At 41.8% G+C, this 27,161-nt stretch overlaps 1 protein-coding gene across 1 annotated transcript; it reads left to right on the plus strand.

Annotated features, from left to right (window-relative positions):
- The first annotated feature begins 1,809 nt into the window (after positions 1-1,809).
- On the plus strand, positions 1,810-25,343 carry mlf1 (myeloid leukemia factor 1). Its single transcript, XM_071359409.1, has 7 exons — positions 1,810-1,986; positions 3,300-3,462; positions 20,672-20,758; positions 20,940-21,080; positions 23,361-23,520; positions 24,115-24,262; positions 24,481-25,343. The coding sequence occupies exons 1-7, from the start codon at positions 1,940-1,942 to the stop codon at positions 24,563-24,565; spliced, it is 831 nt and encodes a 276-aa protein (XP_071215510.1). The 5' UTR covers positions 1,810-1,939; the 3' UTR covers positions 24,566-25,343.
- The last annotated feature ends 1,818 nt before the right edge of the window (positions 25,344-27,161 follow it).

Genomic DNA, 27,161 nt, shown 5'->3' on the forward strand with positions numbered 1-27,161 from the left:
CTATATTGTGCCAAATTAGCGCATACATTGCATAACAATAATGTTGTTTCCAACTATCAGCGACTGTTCTGTAAATACAGCTGCATATTGAATGTTGAGATTGCCGAAAGGCCAGACTCTTTGGCAATGGCAAGGAGTGGAATGTTAGATAAAGAGACTGGTAAAGTTACTCAGTTTCTAGTACTCAGTTTAGTTTTGCCGGTGTTGTGCCGAAAATCTCCCCCCTGCCAGAATTATCCCCCCTTTGCTAGTGTAACGGTATAGCTTCCGTCCCTCTCATCTGGGACCCTCTGCACACATCGACAACAGCCACCCTTCGAAACATCATTACCCATCGCTCCTCAAAAGCCGCTGCCCTTGCAGAGCAAGGGGACCAACTACGTCAAGGTCTCAAAGCGAGTGACATCACCGACTGAAACGCTATTAGCTCGCACCCCGCTAACTAGCTAGCCAGTTCACATCGGTTACACTAGTTGAGATTTCTGCTTTTCGCTCCGTTGTCAGTTTAGCGTACATTTCACTGATTTTAGTAGCAGAAAGAATTTGTCTGAACGCTATGCGTTCTCTGGAAAATAATGAACGAGGTGGAAGGTGTGTTCCACGACGTGCTAGCCCCTAGTTCATTGTCCCTTTAATACCATGGCTATAATTTAACACATTTACTGCTAGAAATGTGTTCATTTGCAGGTAGAAATGTGTTCAACATCCACTGAAGTAGCTAGCAAGTTTAGTTGCCTTGGTAACAAAACAAACCGACTTGCTAGTTTGGCTAACCACACCATCAGTCATAGCTAGCTATTATGAAAATCGAATAAAAAAATTCCAATAATGTTTTCAATTCGGCTTTTGCTTTCAAAAGCAGCTCAAACATATAGCATTTACGTGATAATGCCCTCGAAGCCAGTGTTTGGAGGAAATATTTTCACGTGCTCAATGTAGAAGGTTTCGATAGTAACCAGGGGCTGTCACACACGGGTTCGTAGGAGCCCCTTCATAGCTCGAAACAGAAAATAGATATTTCATACTTCATTTTCCCGTTCCAACACCCGTGGAAATGTGGAACAGTCTTCTCAGGGAATTTGACGAGGACCCTTTCTTCTCGTAAATAGTATCAATATTGTATTCTGCCACTCATCAATCGACTGTCTGAAGATTTTTCTAGAAAAATTATATTTATTTTAAATATCAGTCAAAAGTCAACACCACTTTGAACATTACACATATAAAGGATAAAGATAAAGGACAATTACGACTGTACTCACCCCTTGTCTACAATGAGTCAGTAGTGTAGGCTATTATCAATAACGTTATAGTTTGCCAGTGATAAGATTGTGTAAAATAATGAATGTGGAGAATGTATCAGCACTGTATGTGTGTTAGCTTGCTAGACAATCTTAGAGAGGGATTATTCCATTATACAATTTTCAATAACTGCCAATATGCTAACATTCCATTCAAACAATGTAGTCAATCCCCAGCCGTACTCTGGCTAAAATCAGTTCATGATAGCATTTACACAAGTTGTAAATGCAACAAGTACTGATATTGTATCATATAATAGCACTGACAGCTTTTCAAGAACATTTAGAACGTTATGGTCTTGTGACACACGCTGGTAAAATAGTTAAGGCAAAACTTCGAATATTGTTTTTATAGAGCGAGCTCCGTTGTCACCACAGCTACCGACAACATGGCGTTGTTCTGATAGATCCTGCTCGAGCTTTGAATAGCCAGCCAATCGGAGGGTTCGTCAGAGGTCATGTGGCTGTTTGTTCATCAACTCAACGTTCTAAAATGTAGCAAGTTTCGATGGTAACTTCATTGACACCGAGCGCGGGGGGCTGTCACGTTCACACACCGGGTCGTAGGAGCCGCTTCATAGCAGGAGACAGAAAATAGATATTTCATACTTCACTTTCCCCGTCCAACACCCGTGGAAATGTTTAACAGTCTTCTCAGGGAATTTGACGAGGACCCTTTCTTGTCGTAAGTAGTATAATTATTCTATTCTGCCACTCATTCATTCGACTGTCTGAAGATTTTTCTCGAAAAATAATGTTTATTTTAAATACCAGTCAAAAGTCAACACCACTTTGAACATGACACATTGTCTCAGAAAATAGACAAGAGCGACTGTATGCTACCCACCCCGTGTCTACAATGACACTATGTAGGCTATTATCTATAATGTTATATTTTAAGAGCTGCATTCACAATCAATAGGTTGAAGATATTATTATGGGGAAATTGTGTGCCCAATTCCAATGCTTTGTTATCAGCATAGCCAAATTCCTTATATAAGCAGTTCCAGACTGAAAAACTGGTTATATCTCCAGGCCATCAGACTGCTGAACAGCTATCACTTGCTGCATGGCTACCTGCCTGTACTCTGCCCTGCACCTTGGAGACTTATGCCCCATGTGTATATATAGAGTCATATTCTAAATAATTTAAATGACAACTAAGGCACACCGAAGTCGATGTTTGATGTGTGTCAATAGCTACTGGTTAACATGTAGGCTACAGTAATAGCATGGTACTTACTACTCAAGGCATACCGGTGTCAGCAAAACATTGCTTCATGTTTTTCATTGGTGAATAGATGCTGTGACCCATTCCCCAGGATAAGTGAGAGAATGAAATATCTATTAAACACCTGGCCTAGATCCTTGTCATATCTTAGGCCTGCAATAAAATCTGATAAATGTCACCTTACAACCCCCATCTTCAGTCCACAAACCAGCCCTCCCCTTGCAATGCCCAGTTGCATGTTCTTGCTATTACTATTTTTATTATTAGAATTTTCTTTTTTAAAACATACATTCTACACAGAAGTGAAGCCGCTCCGAACACCCAAAACCTTCCGGTTGTCCCCGAACGCCCCCCATCCACCCCACATCTAGCTATGACTATTTGTACTATTTTCACACAGAAATAAAAATGCCGATCACTGATTTGACCTAAGAAATAAGGCGGAGCAACACTGCCTCCTTCATTGAAGTGTTTGTGGAGGTGTTCCACTAATTGATAACTAATATAACTACGCCTACTCATATTAATTGTGAATTTGGTTGTATGACAGACAGTAAATTATGAAATGGTGAATGCCTGGTGTTAAGAAGTTTCCTTCCCTCCTTTGTCTCCCTACCCTTTCCCTTATTCCAATATACAGCTCGTCAAGGTAGGACCATTTGTTTTTCACTCATCAGCGCAGTCATCAATTCTGCAAAGAATTACAGAACCGGCATCTCTGGGAACGTTGAGGCTAATTCCCTCTCTTTTCTTTGTCTTCTCCACAGGGATCCATTCCAAGCACACAATACCCGTGTACAACAGATGATGCGGAGTTTCTCAGAGCCCTTCGGTCGGGACTTCATGCCCAGTCTGACTGGCGGGCGGGACAGGGGCCACGTATCCGGGGGCCAACTCAACACTAGCATGGTGCCACGGGAGGACCACAGGGTGAGGACTGCTGCTTTGACTATGACACACTGACTGGGGTAGGGTAACTAGGGCCAATGTGTTGTTATGGTGAACCAGGTTAGGTCCCACACATAATAATAATAATAATAATACATTTGTAAAGTGCATTTCCTATGCTCAATGTGCATGACACAAGTAGCCTGGGAGTATCGATATTGGCTAAAGCACATACAGATCCTGACCAGGATATGTCAGGTCAGGAGAGGGTTGTTGGTTTGAATCTCAAACAGGTGACTGCTTCAGTGCCTCTAGTTCATACCCTATCATTAAGCTGGTCTTCTTACTTGGAGAGCATTTCCCTTTGGATTTGTTCTCCTTATCTGTTCTATCATGTCAACTCCTTATCATTCCAAACATTTGTCTGCACAAACAGATCTGGGACCAGGCTATGTTCTCTTGGCTTGAGAAACAGAAACTGGCGACCATACCTCCCAGTACATTGTAGATTCTCCCCATTCACTCGTACTCTCTTGGTGAAGGTGTGAAATCATATCCTTGGCCCAGGAGTTGGTCAGTTCCTGGTACTGGCGTACATACTGTCCTCTTAATCTATGTCAGTGAGTGAAGGAACCCAAACACCTGCACCACAACTCGCCCCCCTCCACCCACCCCCCTCATTTCAGCGTCCAGCATTCAAACAAACAAGAACGCTGACCAGCCGAAAGAGAGAAAAAAGAAAAGGGCTTAGGTTTACTGGGGTCGTGATGGAAAATGGCCATGGACGTGTAACCGGATCCCCCCTGCTGCCAGGTCAGGCCAGCGATGCTGAAGTGCATAATTATTGAACCTCTGCTGCTGCTTTGCTGGGGCTCTGGAGAGTGTGGTGGGTTGTAGAAGGGCAACCCCCTCGCCTCTCTGGCCTGCTATCTTTGGCCTGAGGAGGGTATATTTAGAGCATTGTTCCACTGACACTGCTTTCTCACTCAAACACACCAATGGCCCTCTTGAGGACCCTGCTGCCCAAGCTGTTGAAAAGACAAGTCAAAACAGACATGTTTGTTTTCATAGCTGTTTGGCCCATGGTTACATGCAGCAAATCAGGAAGGACACACTGTACACGTTTCTCACGACAGCATTGGTTATGAGTTTATCACAATCTAGTTCTGTTTTCTCATAGGCCTGAATCCTGACTTGAGATCCTTGAGCATAACGTTTTTGTGCAAATCATCCATTGACATTAATGCATGATTGCAAAGTTAAGCATGTGCAAAGTTAGGATTCAGTGTGTGGTTAATTTTCTCTGTAAATTTGAACAATACTGAATTATAGTTTCATTACATTTAAACACTAGCCTATTAGCTCAGCTTTGCAATGCAGTTAGATGCATTTTCTATCAGAAGGCAAATAGACCATGTAGGCTGGTGGGAAGGCCACCACATTTTTTTAGATACCCCTACCCGAGGTAGAACAAAGCACAACCATGTTTTTTCACATCCCTAATGTCTCCCATTTATGAAATGGATAGTTGTGTCCAAATATTTTTTGCAAAAGTGGTTAAATTTATAGATATTTTGACACACCCCCTAAATTCAAAAAGTACAGAATAATGCCTGGCTGTAGGGGGAATGGGCCGCATAAGCTCATGTAACCCAATATTGCAAGCTCTGATATCGCAACATTTTAAAATACAAGCAGTCAGTTGTCTGGTCTACATACATACACAAACAAACAGCATTAGGATATCGTAATGCATCTTGGTAATATAAACCCGTAAACACAGAGATACAATAGGCGGAAATGTCAGCTATAAATATTTATGATGAATGTAAGCTTTACTTTTTGCTACGTGCTTAAATTCTAACTTTCCATGTCAAATGTGCTCTCATTTAGTGATGTACAAAAGTACATACAGTTACACATGTTTTTTGATGTTGTGGCTAGTGTAATCTGCTCTAAGTAAAGCAAGTGGGCTCCGACATCGGAATTAGATTCGATTTTTTTCCATAATTGTATACAACACTCATGCCCATAAAGACTGATTTGGTGTAAATCCATTTTATTCGGAATCCAATATCCATGATTACATTCAAACACCTTCGCCTGCATATAATTTGCCCTTGTTAATTTTGGATTGAATGTGTTATTCTGTCTTTAAAAAGGTTTCATCTTGGCATATCTAGGACTATGGGTGGCACTGCCACTGCCTCTGTTGTTTGAATACCAGATCCAAATAGCTTTTCAATGTGTGTTCATGTTTCAATCTCATTCACACACTTACAATGAGCAATTCTGAAAAATATAATAACAAACCTTTGACGACACAAGCACATAGTAGCGTAACAGGAAAGCAACCTGTAATACAACATTCAGTCACTCTAGTAGCGTATATGTACAGCGCTAACCTTTTCCCTCTTTCCCCACTGAAACTAAGTGTGCATGGTTGATTCAAAGTCTTTGAGGTGACCAGGACATGAGTGTGTCCTAACAGGGTGAGGAGACAAAGTAGCCAATAGTGGTTGTAGTTCTGAGGCCTGACCAGCTTGCATAGGTAACTGGCCATTCTAGGCAAGCTATCCTTCCTGTATGACGGGCAGGATATTGGGGCTGTGTGGTGATCAGTTTCCAATTCTACAACAGTTGGGTGCAGACTCTCAGGAGGTGCAGCTTGCATGCCAACCAGGGTTGGGCTCAATTTGAATTGAAGGCGGTCAATTCAAGAAAGTAAACTGAAATTCCAATTCAATTATTGAAAAAAGGGCATCAATTTTCAATGACTTCTCAACAAACTGAAAAGGAAAAGCTATTCATGTAAAAAGTTTTAACATTTTACAGTTTAGAATTTTTAATTCAAATCACTTCCTGAATTGACTGACTTCAATTCTAATTGAGCCCAACCCTGAAGCCAATGAGACCCTTTGACTCATTGGAATGTTATCTCAGCCTGAATGATTCTGGGGATACTTCAGTAGTGAAATGGTTAGTTGTCGGGTTGTGAAGGAGAGTCTGTGAAAGGGCTGTCACATACAGACCTGCCCATAGACCTTTCCAATGCTTAATTTAGTTTTTAATTTGTCACAAATCCTGCAGTTCACGTCCTACAAATTCCGTAATATTCTTCTGGAAGTCGGGTAGGATGATAATTTGGACGATATTGACTGTGGGTAGTTGGCTGTGAATACAGTCTGGGGCAGGACCAGGGGGAGATGAGGGTGACAGAACCAGTGATGGCGACCTCAGGAAGAAGTGTTATGATGGACGTAGCACAGCTCCACACACACACTGTACATTTAAAGATGATCCCTGGGCTTTGATGGACTGTAAAGGGTTTGCAGAGGAGGTGGCGCTGGTCAAGCATGGTGCACAAAGACCACTATCTCACAGTCAATCCCCAGCCACCATACACAATCACATACAGCAGGGCTGCCCAACCCTCTTCCTGGAGATCTACTGTCCTGTAGGTTTTCAGTCCAACCCTAATTTAGCATATCTGATTCAGCTAGTTAAGGTCTTGTTGAGCAGCTAATTAGTAGAATCAGGTGTGTTAAATTAGGGTTAGACTGAACCCACAGGACAGTAGATCTGCAGGAAGAGGGTTGGGCAGCCCTGACATATAGCATAACCCACAGGACGGTAGATCTGCAGGAAGAGGGTTGGGCAGCCCTGACATATAGCATCTTTGTTTCAGTTTGACCATCCTAAGGGGCCTCTTGTTTGCCCTAGATGGCATATATCCTTAAAGGGATGTTGGGATTACTGCACAGTTTCCCAGACCAATGCATGAGTCACCCCAACATGAAAGCTTATTCTTTACATGCAAGTCCAGTTCCGGTATGACATGGGCTAGCCAGCCATCGCAAAATAGGTACATATGATGGCAATGCACGGCAGCACTTTCCAGGTGGCATTTTGGCTATTGAACGGCCTACTGACATGTGACAGTCCAATTCTATGGTGTCTCTGTCTGTAGTAACTGCCAGAGGGGAGGACTGTTTGTGGAGTGGACCTATCGAGGACTGGGAGATTCAGGATGGCATTGACATTGAAGAGGTGCAAATCCTATCATATGTGAAAGCCCAGTAAGTTGATGGCATTTCTCGTCAATGAGTGTCAGGTTGTGTTGGTTCAATGTGGGGAACACCTGCCTTATGAGCTTGTCATCATATGTGGTTACATCCTCCCCATACCTATAATGTCACCATGTCAACATGTATGGCGACTCCAGGGCAGACTGGGAGATTTGGGAAGGCCTTGACATTGGAGAGCTGCCATTCCTATGTCATGTGAAGGCCCACTAAGTTGATGGAATTTCTTGTCAATGAGTGTCAGGTTGTATTGCAAGAGTAGGGGCTGAACAAATAAAATCCACAATGAGAGTTTTCAGTGTCTGAGCCCAATTGTTTTTCTTAGAGCCGATGAGATTACAATAGCTATAACATAAACGTGTTAGTGTATGCATTTCTGTCAGGCAGGACTATGCAGCACTGAATGACAGCAAAGTTGTCTATTAATCAGCTAGCAAAAATCATAAATATTCATACTGTGCCTTCAGAAAGAATTCATACCCTTTTACTTATTCCATATTTTGTTGCGTTACAGACTGAATTCAAAATTGATTAGATATATTTGTTGTTTTCTCTCACAAATCTACACACTGCCCCATAATGACAAAGTGAAAACATGTTTTAGTAATATTTGCACATTTATTGAAAATGAAATACAGAAATATCTAATTTACATAAGTATTCACACCCTGAAGTCAATACATGTTAGAATCACCTTTGGCAGTGATTACTGCTGTGAGCATTTCTGTGTAAGTCTCTAAGAGCTTTGCACACATGGATTGTACAATATTTGACCATTATTCTTTTCAAAATTATTCAAGCTCTGTCAAATTGGTTGTTGCAAATTGTAGCAATGGCTAGATAACTATTTTCAAGTCTTGCCATAGATTTTCAAGCAGATTTAAGTCAGAACTGTAACTTGGCCACTCAGGAACATTCACTGTCTTCTTGGTAAGCAATCCAGTGTAGATTTGGCCTTGTGTTTTAGGTTATTGTCCTGCTGAAAGGTGAATTAATTTCCCAGTGTCTGGTGGAAAGCAGACTGAACCAGGTTTTCCTCTAGGATTTTGCCTGTGCATAGCTCCATTCTGTTTAGTTTTTATCCTGAAAAACTCCCCAGTCCTTAACGATTACAAGCATACTGATAACATGATGCAGCCACCACTATGCTTGAAAATATGGAGAGTGGTACTCCGTAATGTGTTTTATTGGATTTGCCCCTAACATGACACTTAATTTCTTTGCCACATGTTTTTGTAGTATTACTTTAGTGCCTTGTTGCAAACAGAATGCATGTTTTGGAATATTTTTTACTCTGTACAGGCTTCATTCTTTTCACTCTTTCAATTAGGTTAGTATTGTGGAGTAACTACAATGTTGTTGATCCATCCTCAGTTTTCTTCTATCACATCCATTAAACAGTTTTAAAGTCATTGGCCTCCTGGTGAAATCCCTGAGCAGTTTCCTTCCTCTCTGGAAACTGAGTTAGGAAGGATGCCTGTATCTTTGTAGTGACTGCGTGTCTTGATACACCATCCAAAGTGGAATTAATAATTTCGCCATTCTCAAAGGGATATTCAATGTCTGCTTTTTACATTTTTACCCATCTACCAATAGGTACCTTCTTTGCAAGGCATTGGAAAACCTCCCTGGTCTTTGAGGTAGTTCATGCAACTTATGTGACTGGTTAAGCAAATGTTTACTCCTGAACTTATTTTGAAAAACATTATTCCACTTTGACATTATGGGGTATTGTGTGTAGGGCAGTGACAAAAACATCTATATTTAATACGTTTTTAATTCAAGCTGTAACACAACAAAATGTGGAAAGAAGTGAAGGGGTGTGAATACATTCCTTCTATTGTATCTCTGTATTTACAGGTCTATATTTCCAAGATGTTAATTAGGATATACTAATGCTGTCTGTGTATGTAGTGCAGACAACTGACTACTTGTATTCAAAATCTTCTCAATATCAGAGCTTGCAATATTGGGTTACATAAGCTTATGTGGCCCTTCCCCCCTCCAGCCAGGCATATTCTATTTTTTTTTAGTTTAGGGGGTGTGTTAGAATATCTATCAATTTAACCACATTTGAAGTAAAATATTTTTACACATTTCAGACATGGGAGAGATAAGAGATGTGACAAAACATGGTTGTGTTGTTTTACATCGAGTAGGGGTACATTGGAGGCTCCTCAGAGCAGGACGGGGAGGACCATCCTACTCTGTGAATTTCAGGGGGAAAAAATAGTTACATTTAAGTTATCATTTTTAGATAAAACTATACTAAATATATTCACGTCACCAAATAACTGATTTAAAGCACACTGTTTTGTAATGAAGGTCTACATTGGCCTCAATGTAGACCTTCTAGAGGATAGCACGATGGTGTAGTCGGAGGACGGCTATTTTCCGTCCTCCTCTGGGTACATTGACTTCAATACAATACCTAGGAGGCTCATGGTTCTCACCCCCTTCTATAGACCTAATGATTATAATGACTTCCGGAGTACGTCCTCCAACCTATCAGAGCTCTTGAAGTATGAACTGACATGTTGTCCAGCCAATCAAAGGATCAGATTACAAATTTGGTAATGAAAGCATAAGCTACAGCTAGCTAGCAATGCAGTATATAGAGTGTGGTGAGTAGTTGACTCGGGGTGAGAAAGATAATAGTTGAACAGTTTTGAACAAATTAACTTCATCAAAAATGAAGGAGAAGCAGCAGAGTTATATTTCATTGTACTTTTTCTTATTCTTAGTTTACCTTTCACTTAGCTAATGCAGCTAATTTAGCCTACTCAACAACCTGACTCAAACGAACAGAGTGGAATGCTATTTATGTTAGCTAGCTGGCTAAGGCTATCCAACACTGCAACTCTTCCAAGTCAAGGTAAGCTTTCTGTTTTATTGATGTATTGTCAACAGGGCCCGCTGGTGTAACTGCTAATCTGCTTGCTGTACACTACTGCCTGATTGTACACATGGATTGGATAGTGGGTTTACTAACACATTATTTCTAGTTTGTTGACAATAGAATTAATAAAATAAAATGTATTTTTACGGAAGCGAAGGTCGAGAGCAACCCGACCGAAACGCAACCCAACCAAGCCACACTGCTTCTTGACACAATGCCCATCCAACCCGGAAGCCAGCCGCACCAATGTGTCGGAGGAAACACCGTACACCCGGCGACCGTGTCAGCGTGCACTGCGCCCGGCCCGCCACAGGAGTCGCTAGTGCATGATGAGACAAGGATATCCCTGCTGGCCAAACCCTCCCTAATGACGCTGGGCCAATTGTGCGCCGCCCCATGGGTCTCCCGGTCGCGGCCGGCTGCGACAGAGCCTGGGCTCGAACCCAGAATCTCTAGTGGCACAGCTAGCACTACGATGTAGTTCCTTAGACCACTGCGCCACTCGGGAGGCGACAATAGCATTAATATGGTGACAACAATGTAGGCTGTGTAGCGGTTATGGTATAAATGTTTGTCTTGGAGAGGTTTTTGCGCCTTGTCACAGACAGCTGTTTTGTTGTGCACTGGAGTTCACAAGTGAAGGAGAAATCGTGAGAGCAAGTGATGCTGTGTGTTGCTGCTATAAAAGTGAACTGTGTGTGCGGGTGATTAAAGGTGTATTCAATTCTGTTGCAAAACAATTCTTAAATGGAAGCAAACAGAACAAAACAGGGAGGGACCTACCTAAATTTCTCCAATAGAAACTCTTGTTTTATTTGCAAAACAGAATCAATCAATCAAATGTATTTATGAAGCCCTTTTTACATCAGCAGTTGTCACAAAGTGCTTATTCAAAAACCAAGCCTAAAACCCTAGAGAGCAAGCAATGCAGATGTAGAAGCACGTGGTGGATAGGAAAAACACCCTAGAAAGGTTGGAATCAAGGAAGAAACCTAGAGAGAAAGGCTCTGAGGGGTGGCCAGATTGTTCTTCAAGATGTTCAAACATTCATAGATGACCAGCCGGGTCAAATAATAATCACAGTGGTTATAGAGGGTGCAACCGGTCAGCACCTCAGGAGGTGCAACTGTTTGGACTAATGATTACACACCCCAGATCAGCTAGATGCAGGCAAGAGTGTGCAAGGCGGTATTGAATGCATCACTGTTTGTCACCTTGATTACTCAAATTTGTCTCTCAAACCTTTGCAACTACGTTATAAACTTACATTTTTAGGCTAGGTTGTAGCAACTTTGTGATGGGTATAGGGCAAATTTCAGTATCATGTAGTAGGCTATTCATATGAATGACTCGTATGAATATTATAGTAATTATTTATATTATAATATAAATAAGGCCATGCTCATTAAAAAAAAAATCTCCCTAATCTTAAACGGCACTAGGGTTGCAAAGCGAGCCGTAGTTTACCAAAGTTACCGTAATTTTCCGTAATTTTGGTCATTAACAGAAAATCTATGGCAATCTATTGTAACTTTAGTCAATTATACTTGAATAACTTGTTTAAAAATCATATAGTATTCATTTTTTTCTGTGTCCATATTGTCCATGAGTTTTTAGTAAATAGACCATATGGTTCAAGAGAAAATATCCTAATTAATGAAAAAACATCTAATCAACAATGGCATTATTTTCAAATATCTCTGCAACTCTTCCAATATTTACTTTTTTCACAACTGCTGCCACCAATTTGATAGAAAACATTGCCAACCAATGCATACTGATAAAATAAAAAATAAAAAAACAAATACAAGGGATATTTCAGGCTGAAACCCTCATTAACACCAATAATATTAACTCAGTTGATGGTTTATATTAATGTTTATATATATGTTTATATGTACATGTGATAAGACCAGAAAGAGAGCAAGAGATAATTAGACACCTGTAAAAATCGGGAGGGCCCAAAATGGCCACTAGATAACTTGTGATACATTAGATAAAATTCTTGAATGATACTAAAATTCTGGTAGTATACTGGTAAACTTAGAAAGTTTCCAGTAATATACCCTCCCTTTGCAACCTTAAACGGCACCGACCACCACTGCTCAAAAACTAAAGCCCTTTTTGAGGATTGGTCGATGGTCTAATGGTCATATTCATTAGGACATGAAAATGTTCTAAAACGTTTTGCAACAGATTCTGCAAATTTTCTTATTGGACAAGTTCAAGCTGTCTCTCCCTTTTTCAGTCCGTTTTCTTCCGTTTGGTGCCTAATGATCATGACCGAGATCTGTCTAATGGGCCTTTGCTCCCATTTCCCCTAAAGACACCTTCTCTCCCAGTATAAAGGTCTCATGATGACCAGGCAGCTGCCCTGCTTTAGAAGCCCTGAGGTGCTAAACTTAGTCCCTGTGTCCTTTCACTAATCCTGCACCCCTCCCCGTGTGCCCAGTATATTTATCCCTGGTAATTACTTTCAACGGACACCAGCCTCAGCTCTATCTTGCTGCTCGCGACCCTGTAACTTTTTATTAGTCCTCTCCTCTCTCCTCAGAGGCAAGCACGCCGAGTGGCCTCTTGTTGAGTACAGCACAGAGAGACTCTGTACTTTCCAAATGGCACCCTATTCCCTAAAGTAGTGCACTACACAGGTCATTAGTAGAGCACTACATTGGGAATAGGGTGCCATTTGGGAGGCAGACACTGTTTTAGAGCGCTTTAAAGAGCGCTACTGTAGCTAGCTAGCTCACAGTCGAAGGTGTTGTTGGTAAGAGCGTGTGGTGCACTGTGCACAGCGGTGGCTAGTTCTGTAGCAGTGCGCTGTTGTAGGGATCTTTCAAAAGCTACTGGTGGATGCAGGGCCAGATTAAGAAATCAATGGCCCCTGGGACTTTGCTTTTTTTAAATATAAAATAGTTTCTATTGGTTCTACAGACTGATTAGTTTTCTCTTTTCAGCAGTAGGAATTTCTTTCCAAACTGTACATTTTTCCTGCGATTGTATTTTAAAATCTGCGAAAGGCAAAGCAACAGCTGCAACCATCCATAGAAATATAATCCATAGATGGCAGTTCGCATTCAAGTCAGAACTGGCATCCATTGCTAGTGTACCCATGAGATTAACAGTCAAATTGCCAGGGTAAGAGGTTACAAAACCCTTCTACGGAGTATATGTCTATAGCCACAATGCAACAAGCTGTATATTTGGCGTGCATGCTGCCCAAACTGTGGTCTTCCCAACTGTAGGCATACCTGTAACTGCCAAAATAATGGAAACACTTGAGTAAATGAGGGATGCAAAGTATACAGTGCATTCGGAAAGTATTCAGACACCTTGACTTTTTCCACATTTTGTTACGTTACAGCCTTATTCTAAAATGAATCAAATAAATATTTTTCCTCATCAATCTACACACAATACCCCATAATGACAAAGCGAAAACAGGTTTTTAGAAATACCTTATTGACATAAGTATTCAGACCCTTTGCTATTAGACTCAAAATTGAGCTCCGGTGCATCCTGCTTCCGTTGATCATCCTTGAGATGTTTCTACAACTTGATTGGAGGCCATCTGTGGTAAATTAATTTGATTGGATATGATTTGGAAAGGCACACAACTGTCTATATAAGGTCCCGCAGTTGACAGTGCATGTCAGAGAAAAAACCAAGCCATGTGGTCGAAGGAATTGTCCGTAGGGCTCTGAGACAGGATTGTGTTGAGGCACAGATCTGGGGAAGGGTACCAAAAAATGTCTGTAGCATTGAAGGTCCCCAAGAACCCAGTGGCCTCCATCATTCTTAAATGGAAGAAGGAACCACCAAGAATTCCTAGAGCAGGCCGCCCAGCCAAACTAAGCAATCGGGGGAGACGGAAGCCAATCTTCAGTTAAAGACACATGACAGCCAGCTTGGAGTTTGCCAAAAGGCGCCTAAAGACTCTCAGACCATGAGAAACAAGATTCTCTGGTCTGGTGAAACCAAGATTGAACTCTCTGGCCTGAATGCCAAGCGTCACATCTGGAGGAAACCTGGCACTATCCCTACGTTGAAGCATGGTGGTGGCAGCATCATGCTGTGGGGATGTTTTTCAGCGACAGGGACTGGGAGACTAGTCAGGATCGTGGCAAAGATGAACGAAGTACAGAGAGATCCTTGATGAAAATCTGCTCCAGAGCGCTCAGGACCTCAGACTGGGGCGACGGTTCACCTTCCAACAAGACTACGCCCGAAGCACACAGCCAAGACAACACAGGAGTCTGAATGTCCTTGAGTGGCCCAGCCAGAGCCTGGACTTGAACCCGATCGAACATCTCGGGAGAGACCTGAAAATATCTGTGCAGCTACCCTCCCCATCCAACCTGACAGAGCTTGAGAGGATCTGCAGAGAAGAATGGGAGTGCCAAGCTCAAGACTCAATGCTGTAATCGCTGCCAAAGGTGCTGAGTAAAGGGTCTGAATACTTATGTAAATGTAATATTTAAAATTATTTTATTTTTAAAAATAAATTAGCAACAATTTCTTAAACATTTTTTTCTTTGCCATTATGGATTCTTTGCCATTGTGTGTAGATTGATGAGGGGGGAAATGGTTGAATCAATTTTAGAATAAGGCTGTAATGTAACTGTGGAAAAAGTCATGGGTTCCGAATATTTTCCGAAGGCACTGTATACAGTATATATAATATTTGTTTGTAATTTTTGTATTATATATATATATTTTTTTTTCCCGTCCACTGGCCTGGGCCCAGTGGTTTCAGCACCGGTAAGCCCCTGCATTAATCCGGCCCTGGGTGGATGTTGTTTTGAGTTGTTCCTTTTGCTCTTCCATCTGCTTGGCAAGCGTGCTCTGGCACCCACTGCAGAAGGGTTAGCAGCTATGAAAGATGTTATTGCTCCGCTACCGATCTCAAGTATCACACATGCTTTAGTGAATCCGCACCCTATATCAGATACGTGCACACAGGAGCACACACACATCAGCACACGCACGGACGCATTCACGCACGTACACACACACACACACATGACCACACATTCACAGCATCGTTGAAGTAAAGTTTCTTTTGCCGGTTTGCTGAGCATTCGATCCCCCCCAGCCTGTGAATATGTTCCGTCTTCTCTCTCAAAGGTTGTTTGGCTGTTTGGGAATATCACATTCCCTTCCATCACACTCAACTACTTGCTTAGTTAATATCATCTTTCATAAGATACCTTGGATTCAGAGGAGTTGGTTTTATTTCGCTTCACTTTATTTTATTGCTCATTAAAGAAAATATCAAATTGTTATATTTTGGTTAATTTAATTTCACTGCTTTAATTAAAGCCAAGAATAAATCTCAGCTTTTTATATATCTGTCATAATAAAAAAAACTTTATCATGTGTTTTGATTTATAAAAGGAAATGGGCACTTTGTCGCTAAAGTTACGCCTACTCTCTGTATCATCAATCTGCTGACCAGTTTTTTATTTTTTATTAGGATGGCATCTCTAGCCTCCCCAGTGGTTTATAACAGTTCCTCGAACCCATGCCTTCACAGCTCGCATATCCCTCCAATCCCTGAGAGCTGAAATAAAAGCCCAATGCCCTGGCCTCAGTCTGACTCATAGCTCCACTTTAACCAGCGAGAGGGGGGAATAGAGTAAGACGAGATGCCATGACAGGCTGGGAGGGGGGAAAGGGGACCATGAGTTTAAAAAAAACCGAGCAGTAGCACAGCCGCCCCCAAAATAATGTGTTAAAGCCCCTCCGAGTCAATGCTTAACATTTTGCACGATTAACCTCTGCGGCCATCAAAAATATGCCTGACGTGGGAGTGTAACGGGCATTTATTAGTTTATACATGCTAATCAGAGATATAATTGGCCCGCCGTGCTACGTACAGGCCTATCAGGGGCAGCGAGGAGCGTTTTACATCACCCTGACCTTTGGAAAAGAGCTGAGCGAGCAACCGAGATAGACCCAGACTCTCCGCCCCCCCCACCCATCTGCCCACCCGTTGGGTTTTTTCAGAACGAGGATATGTTTTCAGTGTTAAACCCCCTGTAATCCATGGCAACGGGTCCCAATTACATGGAGAGCATAGCTCTCTCAACACCCTCCAGGCTGAGCTCCAGCCACCAGCCCAACCTCTCTCCCTCTCTCTGGTGTCTGTGTCCACATACGGTGCCCCTGGCTTGGGTTGGGATGTTTGGGATGCCTGCCCAGGCCTCCAGGGGTTATAAACACCCTGGAGTAGAGAGTCAGGGGAGCAGCGGCTCGGACTGAAATAGTCTTTCTCCCAATTTGCACATTCAGCAGGTTCTAGGCCCCATGGAAATGTGGGAAGGGCTAAGGTTCAGATTAACAGTGTAATATAACAAGAAAACAAAGCTAAAGAGACTATAGACTACATTCTGAGAACAAACTGAATAGATGTGTAAAGACGGACACTATTTTGTATATGAGCCTGCCTGCCTCAGTGGTGCTTTGCTTTCTCAGGCTTCTTTGTGCGTGTGTGTGTATATGTGTGTGCTTATGTCTGTGTTGCTGCTGCTCTTCACTCTATGTTCATTCTGTATTGTACTGCTTTTCAGACGATAAGCCAGTCGCTTTTGCCTTTTGGCTGTGTTGATAGCACGGTTAGTACGGCAGACTACTCAAATGCTATAATGCAGCACCATTCCTTGTTTCAGCCTTAAACTGACCATTGGCAAGTACTAACCCTCCTCACCTACACTATATATTTATAGACACACACAGCAAGTTTGAATCTAGCTGAAGTTATCGTAATACCGTAATATTTGTTATATTATTATTATTTGACCCTGCTGGTCATCTACGAACATTTGAACATCTTGGCCATGTTCTGTTATAATCTCCACCCGGCACAGCCAGAAGAGGACTGGCCCCTCCTCATAGCCTTGTTCCTCTCTAGGTTTCTTCCTAGGTTCTGGCCTTTCTAGGGAGTTTTTCCTAGCCACCGTGCTTCTACACCTGCATTGCTTGCTGTTTGGGGTTTTAGGCTGGGTTTCTGTACAGCACTTTGAGATATTAGCTGATGTAAGAAGGGCTTTATAAATACATTTGATTTGATATACTGTGAATCTGAGCAAAGGCCACATTCACAGTGCACATGTGCCATGCCAAATTGGTAAGATGTGAGAGTATGCATGCGTTTACCCCATACCAAGTGTATGTGTAGGCTTACTAGGCTACGAGTGTGTGCGTGCGATTGTATCTACCAGTATCAGTGTGCGTGTGGTCATGCACACACGGCCTGGTTGTTTTACGAGCTGGTTGATCCCTCCTGTTGATGGTGTTGGGTCAAATATTACACCAGCTGGCACCCACAGCGGGCCAGATCAACTCTGCTGGCTGGCTGGTACCCATGGTGGCTCAGCCTAGCGCTTTAGCTCACTCTAGCAGTCCTAGGAGGCCTGTGGTTAGTTACTGTAACTTACACTCCACTACAAGAGAGACTAGGATCATGTGGTTGGGTCGAGTATTGTAAAACAGTCAAAGAGCTCTACCCAATGACATGCACAGGATGTTGATTTAAAGCCCTATTAGTCCTGGTAAAAAGTTATGCACTATAAAGGGGATAGGGTGCCCTAACGGACGCAGCCTAAAGCTACTCTAACTTATCAGTGTGATTTTTGCAGTTGTGATGTTTTTTTCCAAATCACAAAGGTTGCATATGCCCAACTAATGCACGTTACTAAAGCATATCTATCCACTGAGATGGAGATGCAGAGTAGGTGAACAGATCTCCACATATGTGGTTCCCACCATGAAGCATGGAGGAGGAGGTGTGATGGTGTGGGGGTGCTTTGCTGGTGACACTGTCTGTGATTTATTTAGAATTCAAGGCACACTTAACCAGAATGGCTACCACAGAATTCTGCAGCGATACGCCATCCCATCTGGTTTGCGCTTAGTGGGACTATCATTTGTTTTTCAACAGGACAATGACCCAAAACACACCTCCAGGCTGTGTAAGGGCTATTTGACCAAGGAGGAGAGTGATGGAGTGCTGCATCAGATGAGCTGGCCTCCACAATCACCCGACCTCAACCCAATTGAGATGTTTTGGGATGAGTTGGACCGCAGAGTGAAGGAAAAGCAGCAAACAAGTGCTCAACATATGTAACTCACCACCTGGATTTGGTCTTATGTAGCAAAATGTAAAATTGTGTTTTTTACATTGGATAAAAGTAGAGACTCAGAGCTACAACATGGTATATCATACACTGCATTTTTGAGGAACAATGGGAAAGTAATTCTGCTTTGAAAGTTGATACATTTGTTAACTCACTTTTGAGGAAATGGTCTTTGAATGTTTTGGTATCTAGAGCTTTTTGTCTACACCCATTCAGCATCGTTCACACCCTCTTAAGCTTTAGCCCCACCCATCTCGTTTAGCTCTCGCAACGTTCAGAGCGCACACCTAACGTTCTGGCCGAAGATTTGTTTACCTCTGGATAACACGGAAACAGCCTAACCAGCTCTGCTGGCAACAATTTCATTACGCTTTTTTGCCAAAGTTTACTGACACCGGCCATATTCAACGGGTGTAATACTGTCATACACGTAACGTTAGCTAGGGAGCCAGCCAGCTGACGCTAGCTAGCTAAAAGTACACTTTAGCTTAAGACATGTAGCTAGCTAGCTAGGTAAACAACATGTAAGATCACACACGTAACGTTAGCTAACGAGCCAGCCAGCTAACGTTAGCTAGTTAAACAACAATGAACATAGTGCCAAATCATGTTGTTACTACCCTGCACGAATCTGCTGGGAGCTAACCAACCAGGTTCAATGTTAGCTAGCTAACATTAGGCTCTAACTAGCAAAGCAAACGGCTCTGGGATACGAATAATAACGTCATACACGTAACGTTAGCTAGAGAGCCAGCCAGCTAACGTTAGCTAGCTAGCTAACAGTACACTTTTAGCTTGAAAGGAAACCACTTTTGTGTAATATCTGAAAATGTAGCTAGCTATCTTACCTGCATACATCATCATGCATGATGGACGCGTTTCCCTGTCACGGATGCCATGCCACAGTTGCCCTTAGTTTGAAGATGTAATCCGGAGACCGGTGTTTTCTCCATCTCTTTAGCTATCATACTCTAATTCCACTGATTTCAAAACTCGATCCTCCAGAAAGTGGAGAGCAACCTTAAAAAAACTAAAAAACAGCGTTCGACAGGATTGCCAACACAGACTGACCAGCTCCAATAGACAGAAGCCTTCTATATGGCAGAGCAATCCGAACTCCTCTCTCGGCATGTCCAGCCCACTCATCTCAGCCAATCATGACTTGTGTGAAGGTTGCTCGCTTTTTCTGTGTCTTAACCAATAAGGCTCGTCATTTAAAATTTTTATTCATTTTTACAGACATATAAGTTTGTTATTAAGGCACATGAAAGTTCACGTTCCAGAAGGCCTTTCTGCCAAAAAACGCATTTTGATCAAAATAACAAACTTTCAAATGGCTCTCCTGTGAAGTCGTGACTCGCGTTATACGCCTAGTGTCTTGAAACAGGTCACGTGGGAAATCCTTCTAGACCGTTGAAAAAGCATTCCACATGAAGCTGGTTGAGAGAATGCCAAGAGTGTGCAAAGCTGTCATCAAGGCAAAGGGTGGCTACATTGAAGAATATAAAATATATTTTGATTTGTTCAACACTTTTTTTTGGTTACTACATGATTTCATTTGTGTTATTTTATAGTTTTGATGTCATCACTATTCTACACTGTAGAAAATAGTAAAAAAGAAAGAAAGAAAAACCCTTGAATGAGTAGGTATGTCCAAACTTTTGACTGGTACTATATATTTAACGAGTATTGGTTATGTTTTAGTAAAAAATGACAGCATACAGTGTTCAGTTGCACACTCTGATGACGTCAGAATGTGTCCACGCTCCAGGCGGACAAAGGAATCACTCTCCGTGTATCTCTGATTGATGAAAGATGTCCAATATAGTGATGAGTGAAGTTAGCCTACATTTCTAAATAGATTTTAACAAACTAGATTATGATTATAATTGTTAAGCTAATGCGCTATGGTGTAAATCCTTACTTTAGCTTAAGTCAAGCATTCACCCAGTCATGCATTGATGTCAATGGGAAAATAAGTGGAAATTAGACTAGTGGAAGTTTTGCCCCTATGATGGTACAGCGTGGAGGGAGATTTTATATTGTATGGTATATGGATGTCTGTTGTAATGGTGGTATGGACCATAAAGTTAGTTTTGAATGGCCCATTGTTCTTGTTCCCTCTGCAGGACATGGAGTCGAAGAATCCATTCAGTATGTTGGACAGCATGATGTTCGGCGTGAGGAACAGGATGGAGGACATGCACAGAAACTTTGTGAGTCACGTTGTGTCTCTTCTCAGACCCCACACAGCCCATACAAATAGAATTACTAGAAGGGTAATAGTATGAATTAATTAATTATATTTTTATGACAGACTTTGTTCATCAGTGTTTTAGCATGTGGGTTCTACATGGCTTTATACTCACGTCAATCTGTGTGTGGGTTGTTTTCCAGGAGAACCTGTCCACAGACTCGAACGGCAACACCAACGCCCACTCATTCAGCTCTTCCTCAGTGATGACCTATTCCAAGGTTGGAGACGAACCCCCCAAAGTGTTCCAGGCCTCCTCCCAGACACGGCGCGCCCCCGGCGGGGTATGTACACTCAAGTATGGCCAGAGATACTGCTGAGGGGCTGGGGGAGGGCTCTCCAAGCTGATACTGCACTGAACACTAAGGAGGAAGTTGTTTACGAGAACAGCAAGCGCTCAGAGTAATATAGAGAGTATAAGAAGAGTTTAATTCCAAAACGCTATATATCCATTTATTAGCTTTTATTGTTTAAAGAAATTATGAAAGAGATTGGTGTATTTTTTTCTCTATCTAATCATGGCATGGGGATGTTCAATGACAGACATGCACAATATTTGTTTAAACTATCACTTGATGTTTTCATTTTAGAGACGAATAAATTTTTTTAGCAAAATGCTTTATATTTCTCTCAGAGAAATAACTAGTACTGCTAGGTTTTACACAAGCAAATGTAACAAATATTTTTTTGTTTATAAAAAACTGGACAAGTTATACATTTGTTGACAGTAATATAAGTATGTATCTGTATGTAAAACATTTGACATTTTAGTCATTTAGCAGATGCCCTTTCGTCGGGGCATGGAGTCAACATGGGCCAGCATCTTGTAGACTCCAATGGTTCCCACAGTTGTCAAGTTGTGGATGTCCTTTGGGTGGTGGACCATTCTTGATACACAAAGGGAAACTGTTGAGTGTGAAAAGCAGCAGCATTGCAGTTCTTGGAACATTAAAACTGATGCGCCTGGCACCTACTAACATACCCCGTTCAAAGGCACTTAAATCTTTTGTCTTTCACATTCACCCTCTGAATGGCACACATACCACAATCCGTGTCTCAATTTTCTCAAGGCTTAAACATCATTATTAAACCTGCCTCCTCCCCTTCATCTACACTGATTGAAGTGGATTTAACAAGTGACATCAATAATGGATCATAACTTTCACCTGGATTCACCTGCTCAGTCTATGTCATGGAAAGAACAGGTGTTCATAATCAGTGTATAGGGTTTTGGGAGATTCTTTTTCATCCACCTAAAATCTATGAAATTGTAGACCTCCACAAGTCTGGTTCATCCTTGGGAGCAATTTCCAAACGCCTGAAGGTACCACGTTCATCTGTACAAACAATAGTATGCAAGTATAAACACCATGGGACCACGCAGCCGTCATACTGCTCAGGAAGGAGACGCGTTCTGTCTCCTAGAGATGAACGTACTTTGATGCGAGAAGTGCAAATCAATCCCAGAACAACAGCAAAGGACTTTGTGAAGATGCTGGAGGAAACGGGTACAAAATGATCTATATCCACAGTAAAACATCGACATAACCTGAAAGGCCGCTCAACAAGGAAGAAGCCACTGCTCCAAAACCGACATAAAAAAGCCAGATTACGGTTTGCAACTGCACATGGGGACAAAGATCGTACTTTTTGGAGAAATGTCCTCTGGTCTGATAAAACAAAAATAGAACTGTTTGGCCATAATGACCATCGTTATGTTTGGAGGAAAAAGGGGGAGGCTTGAAAGCCGAAGAACACCATCCCAACCGTTAAGCACAGGGGTGGCAGCATCATGTTGTGGAGGTGCTTTGCTGCAGGAGGGACTGGTGCACTTCACAAAATAGATGGCATCATGAGGCAGGACAATTATGTGGATATATTGAAGCAACATCTCAAGACATCAGTCAGGAAGTTAAAGCTTGGTCGCAAATAGGTCTTCCAAATGGACAATGACCTCAAGCATACTTCCAAAGTTGTGGCAAAATGGCTTAAGGACAGCAAAGTCAAGGTATTGGAGTGGCCATCACAAAGCCCTGACCTCAATCCCATAGAAAATTTGTGGGCAGAGTTGAAAAAGCGTGTGTGAGCAAGGAGGCCTACAAACCTGACTCAGTTACACAAGCTGTCAGGAGGAATGGGCTAAAATTCACCCAACTTATTGTGGGAAGCTTGTGGAAGGCTACCAGAAACGTTTGACACAAGTTAAACAATTCAAAGGCAATGCTACCAAATACTAATTGAGTGTTTGTAAACTTCTGACCCACTGGGAATGTGATGAAAGAAATAAAAGCTGAAATAAATCATTCTCTCTACTATTATTCTGATATTTCACATTCTTAAAATAAAGTGGTGATCCTAACTGACCTAAAACAGGGAATTTTTACTAGGATTAAATGTCAGGAATTGTGAAACTGAGTTTAAATGTATTTGGCTGAGGTGTATGTAAACTTTCGACTTCCACTGAATGTCTGACACAGCAAGAGTTTCCTGATGCTGGCTTTCTCAGTCATTATTGTCCATCGCCTCTTTGGTAACTCATTCTGATTGGCTGTCCCCGTGTCTAGATTAAGGAGACTCGGCAGTCCCTGAAGGACTCAGAGAGTGGTCTGGAGAAGATGTCCATTGGACACCACATCCAGGACCGAGGACACGTGCTGGAGAAAAAACACAACAAGAAGACAGGGGAACGGGAGCTCAACCAGGACTTCCAGAATCTGGATGAATGTAAGTCAGTTGTAGTGTAAGGGGGTCAGCATCCCAAAAAAAACCCAAAGGGTAATACTTTACTTTAACCCTGCAGGTAATATGCATTATGATGTGGTTCTAATGCACTGTAAGACATGAGGTAAGAATGTGTCACCCCCTTATGTCTTATCATCTCATAATGATCGTTACTTGAGTCTGTTGAAAATGTCCTACATAAAGAGACATAACATATTATAAGCCTTATAATAAAACATCACAAAGGTGCATACATGCTTATAACAATAACACATAATACTTGCGGTCTTTAATTAAAGTGTTACCAATTTATGAAGTGTTTTTTATGATGCTTTGATGATTATTTTAAGGCATATAGGTTATCAGTGTTCGATGAATAGTCATAAACAAAGACATAGGAGAATCCTCTGATAGTAAATTCTATCCCAGCTCTGTTTGGGGTTTATATAGTCTGAGACATTCAGTTATGTTCCTATCTCAGAGAAAATAAGGTATTCAAATTCCAAGGAACTGCCCCTTGCCAGGTTAATCACAGCATCCCACAGAGTGATACCTAAACTGTTCCTGACCCCTAACCTCTGCCCTTTCCCCTCATAGCCGAGGCGCAGTCCTTTGACGAAGAGTGGCAGCAAGAGGTGTCTAAATTCCGACCATTTGCCCCCAAGTCCAGTCTGGAGGCTCCCAAGCCTAAGGTGGTGCACCGGGCAGCCCTCACTGCCGCCACCGGCACCGACCAGGGACGTAGGTCAGTCATCATGTGTCATAGGTCATATGACACGTAGGACAGATCCGCTCGAGGAGGAGTGGCCGTAAACCAAAACAAACCATTTCTGGATGCTACATCAGTGAACACTTTGGTTATGATTGAAGTGTCAAGTATTATACTACAGTTGATCAATGGTTTATTGAAATGTGGGTTGATGGATGAATGATTTATGTCTGCTTTCTCATTTACCCCCTCAGGGACAAAGCAAACCCAAAACCTGAAGGAAGGAAGATACACATTGAAGATCTCAAAGTCAAAGGATCAGGCATGGTGAAGCAGTAGAAATGTCTAGCAAATAAAGCTACATCAGGCAACAACTCTTTGATGCTTTTACCTGTCTCCAAGACAAGTTTGGTTTCCAGGTATTTTGTCTCACAGAAAATCAGACAATGACCCAGTTGTTATGCTTTTTACCCTTTCATTTTCACACTAACAAGTAAAGTAAAGAACACTTGTCAAGTCAGGCACTTATTCTGTCAAAGTAGATCCACACAAGCTTCTTCCAGAAAGCTCAGGACTCCTGTGGAAGTAGCATTAAGACAGGCACACATAAGCTACTAGCGATTATATGTGATATATGATTTCAGAATCATGACATGAGAGCAGACATGTGTCACATGTTATATCATTGGGCATCAGATCAACAGCAATGTTATCTCAGAAATACTATCCTTCTGCTTTTGGAAATGTCATGTTCACATTGTATAGATTGCATCAAAAGGAAACAAACGTATATATTTATGCAGTTAGACATTTGAAGTCCATAAGTGCACTTAGACGTCAAACTTGTGTGCTTTTTATGTGTAGTGGCCATTGTTTTATTAATGTATTTTACCTGCTGTAATCTTTGTAAAAAATGATAATACCCTTTTTATATTGTTATTTGACATGGGGTTCTCTTGTTTTTCACCATGCTATTAATTTATACCATAAAACACAGAATTTATGGTTGGGATGAAAGTGTCCGGTTCATTCTAAAATATTCTTATCATGGTATTCTTATAGCTTGAACTCATAAGATCCTCAATTTGAAAAATAAATATTTAATCTCAAAAGCAAATGGTAGCGTAGTCTATTCTTAAAACTGAGTGTGTTTTTTTAAGGTTCCAAAACATCCTTGTATTTGATTAGTCATCAAGCAGTGTGTTTATCACTGTATAGGAGCACTGCTGACTGTGCCTGTGTGTCAGATACATCTAACAGGGTATTTTTGGAACAGACCTGTCAGTGACTCAGATGTCTGAGGTCACACACAGATGTTATGAACCCAGCGCACTCTCGCATCACGTGCCCCATCATGTGCTCCTGATTTAGTTGAACTTGTCTCCTCGCATTTATATCAAGTGTGAAAATATATTACGGAATCACCTATGATGTTAACTCAACAAATTTCCATATATGCAGGCTTCTCAATTAGAAATTAAGAGGCAGGGGAGGGAGAAGAGCAGTTAGGTCCGAGGGGTGCCTTATTGCCTCAAGGTTTCACAGGACAAAGTGGCATAACTCCTCTGTGTTTATGTAACAAAGTATATGTCCCATCTATCTTAACAGGGCTGCAGAAATTAGCCAGGTCAGTAATATCATCTGGGTGTTAGGATTCAGAAGGAATGTGTTAAGTGGCTTCCTCTCCTCAATTTGCACTGATCTAACTGTGACAATACATAATAGGTAAAAGAGATTCAAATGCTGGCTCATGGATGCCTACCAAGAATTTGCTTTCCCCTGACCAGTTCCATCACCTCTGGGCAGATGAAGGACAGGAGACCGTTTAACTATTTACCTCTAGTCTAGCAAGGCCGTTTCATATCTCGTCAAAACGTGGGTGTCCGAAGCTACCTTACCTCAAACATCTTCATTTGTTCTGTGACAGACATATACTGACCAAAAATATAAAATGCAACAATTTCAAAGATTTTACTGAGTTACAGTGCGTTCGGAAAGTGTTCAGACCCCTTAACTTTTTCCATTGTTGCGTTACAGCCTTGTTCTAAAATTGATTAAGTCATTTTTTCCCCCTCATCTACACACAATTCCCAATAATGACAAAGCAAAAACAGGTTTGACATTTTTGCAAATGAAATAACTTCAACACCACATTTACCTAAGTATTTAGACCCTTCACTCTGTACTTTGTTGAAGCACCTTTGGCAGGCAGCAATTACAGCCTCAAGTCTCAAAGAGTTCAATCTTTGTCTCTTCAGACCAGAGAATCTTGTTTCTCATGGTCTGAAAGTACTTTAGGTGCCTTCTGGTAAACTCCAAGCAGGCTGTCATGTGCCTTTTACTGAGGAGTGGCTGCCTTCTGGCCACTACCATAAATGCCTGATTGGTGGAGTGCTGCAGAGATGGTTGTCCTTTTGGAAGGTTCTCTGGAGCTGTCAGAATGACCATCAGGTTTTTGGTCAGCTCCCTGACCAAGGCCCTTCTCTCCTAATTCCTCAGTTTGGCCAGGCAGCCAGCTCTAGAAAGAGTCTTAGTGGTTCAAAATGTCTTCCATTTTAAGAATGATGGAGGCCACTGTGTTCTTGGGGACATTCAATGCTGCAGAAATGTTTTGGTACCCTTCCCAGATCTGTGCCTCAACACGATCCTGTCTTGGAGCTCTTATGGACAATTCCTTCAACCTCATGACTTGTTTTTTTCTCTGACATGCACTGTCAACTGTGGGACCTTGTATAGACAGGTGTGTGCCTTTCCAAATCATGTCCAATCGAGCGAATTTACCACAGGCGGACTCCAATCAAGTTGTTGAAACATCAAGGATGATCAATGGAAACAGGATGCACCTGAGCTCAATTTCGAGTCTCATAGCAAAGGATCTGAATACTTATGTAAATAAGGTGTTTTCATTTTTTTTTTTTAACTGTTTTAGCGTCGC

The sequence above is a fragment of the Salvelinus alpinus genome, chromosome 22 (assembly GCF_045679555.1).
Source record: "Salvelinus alpinus chromosome 22, SLU_Salpinus.1, whole genome shotgun sequence".
Taxonomy (NCBI): Eukaryota; Metazoa; Chordata; class Actinopteri; order Salmoniformes; family Salmonidae; genus Salvelinus; species Salvelinus alpinus.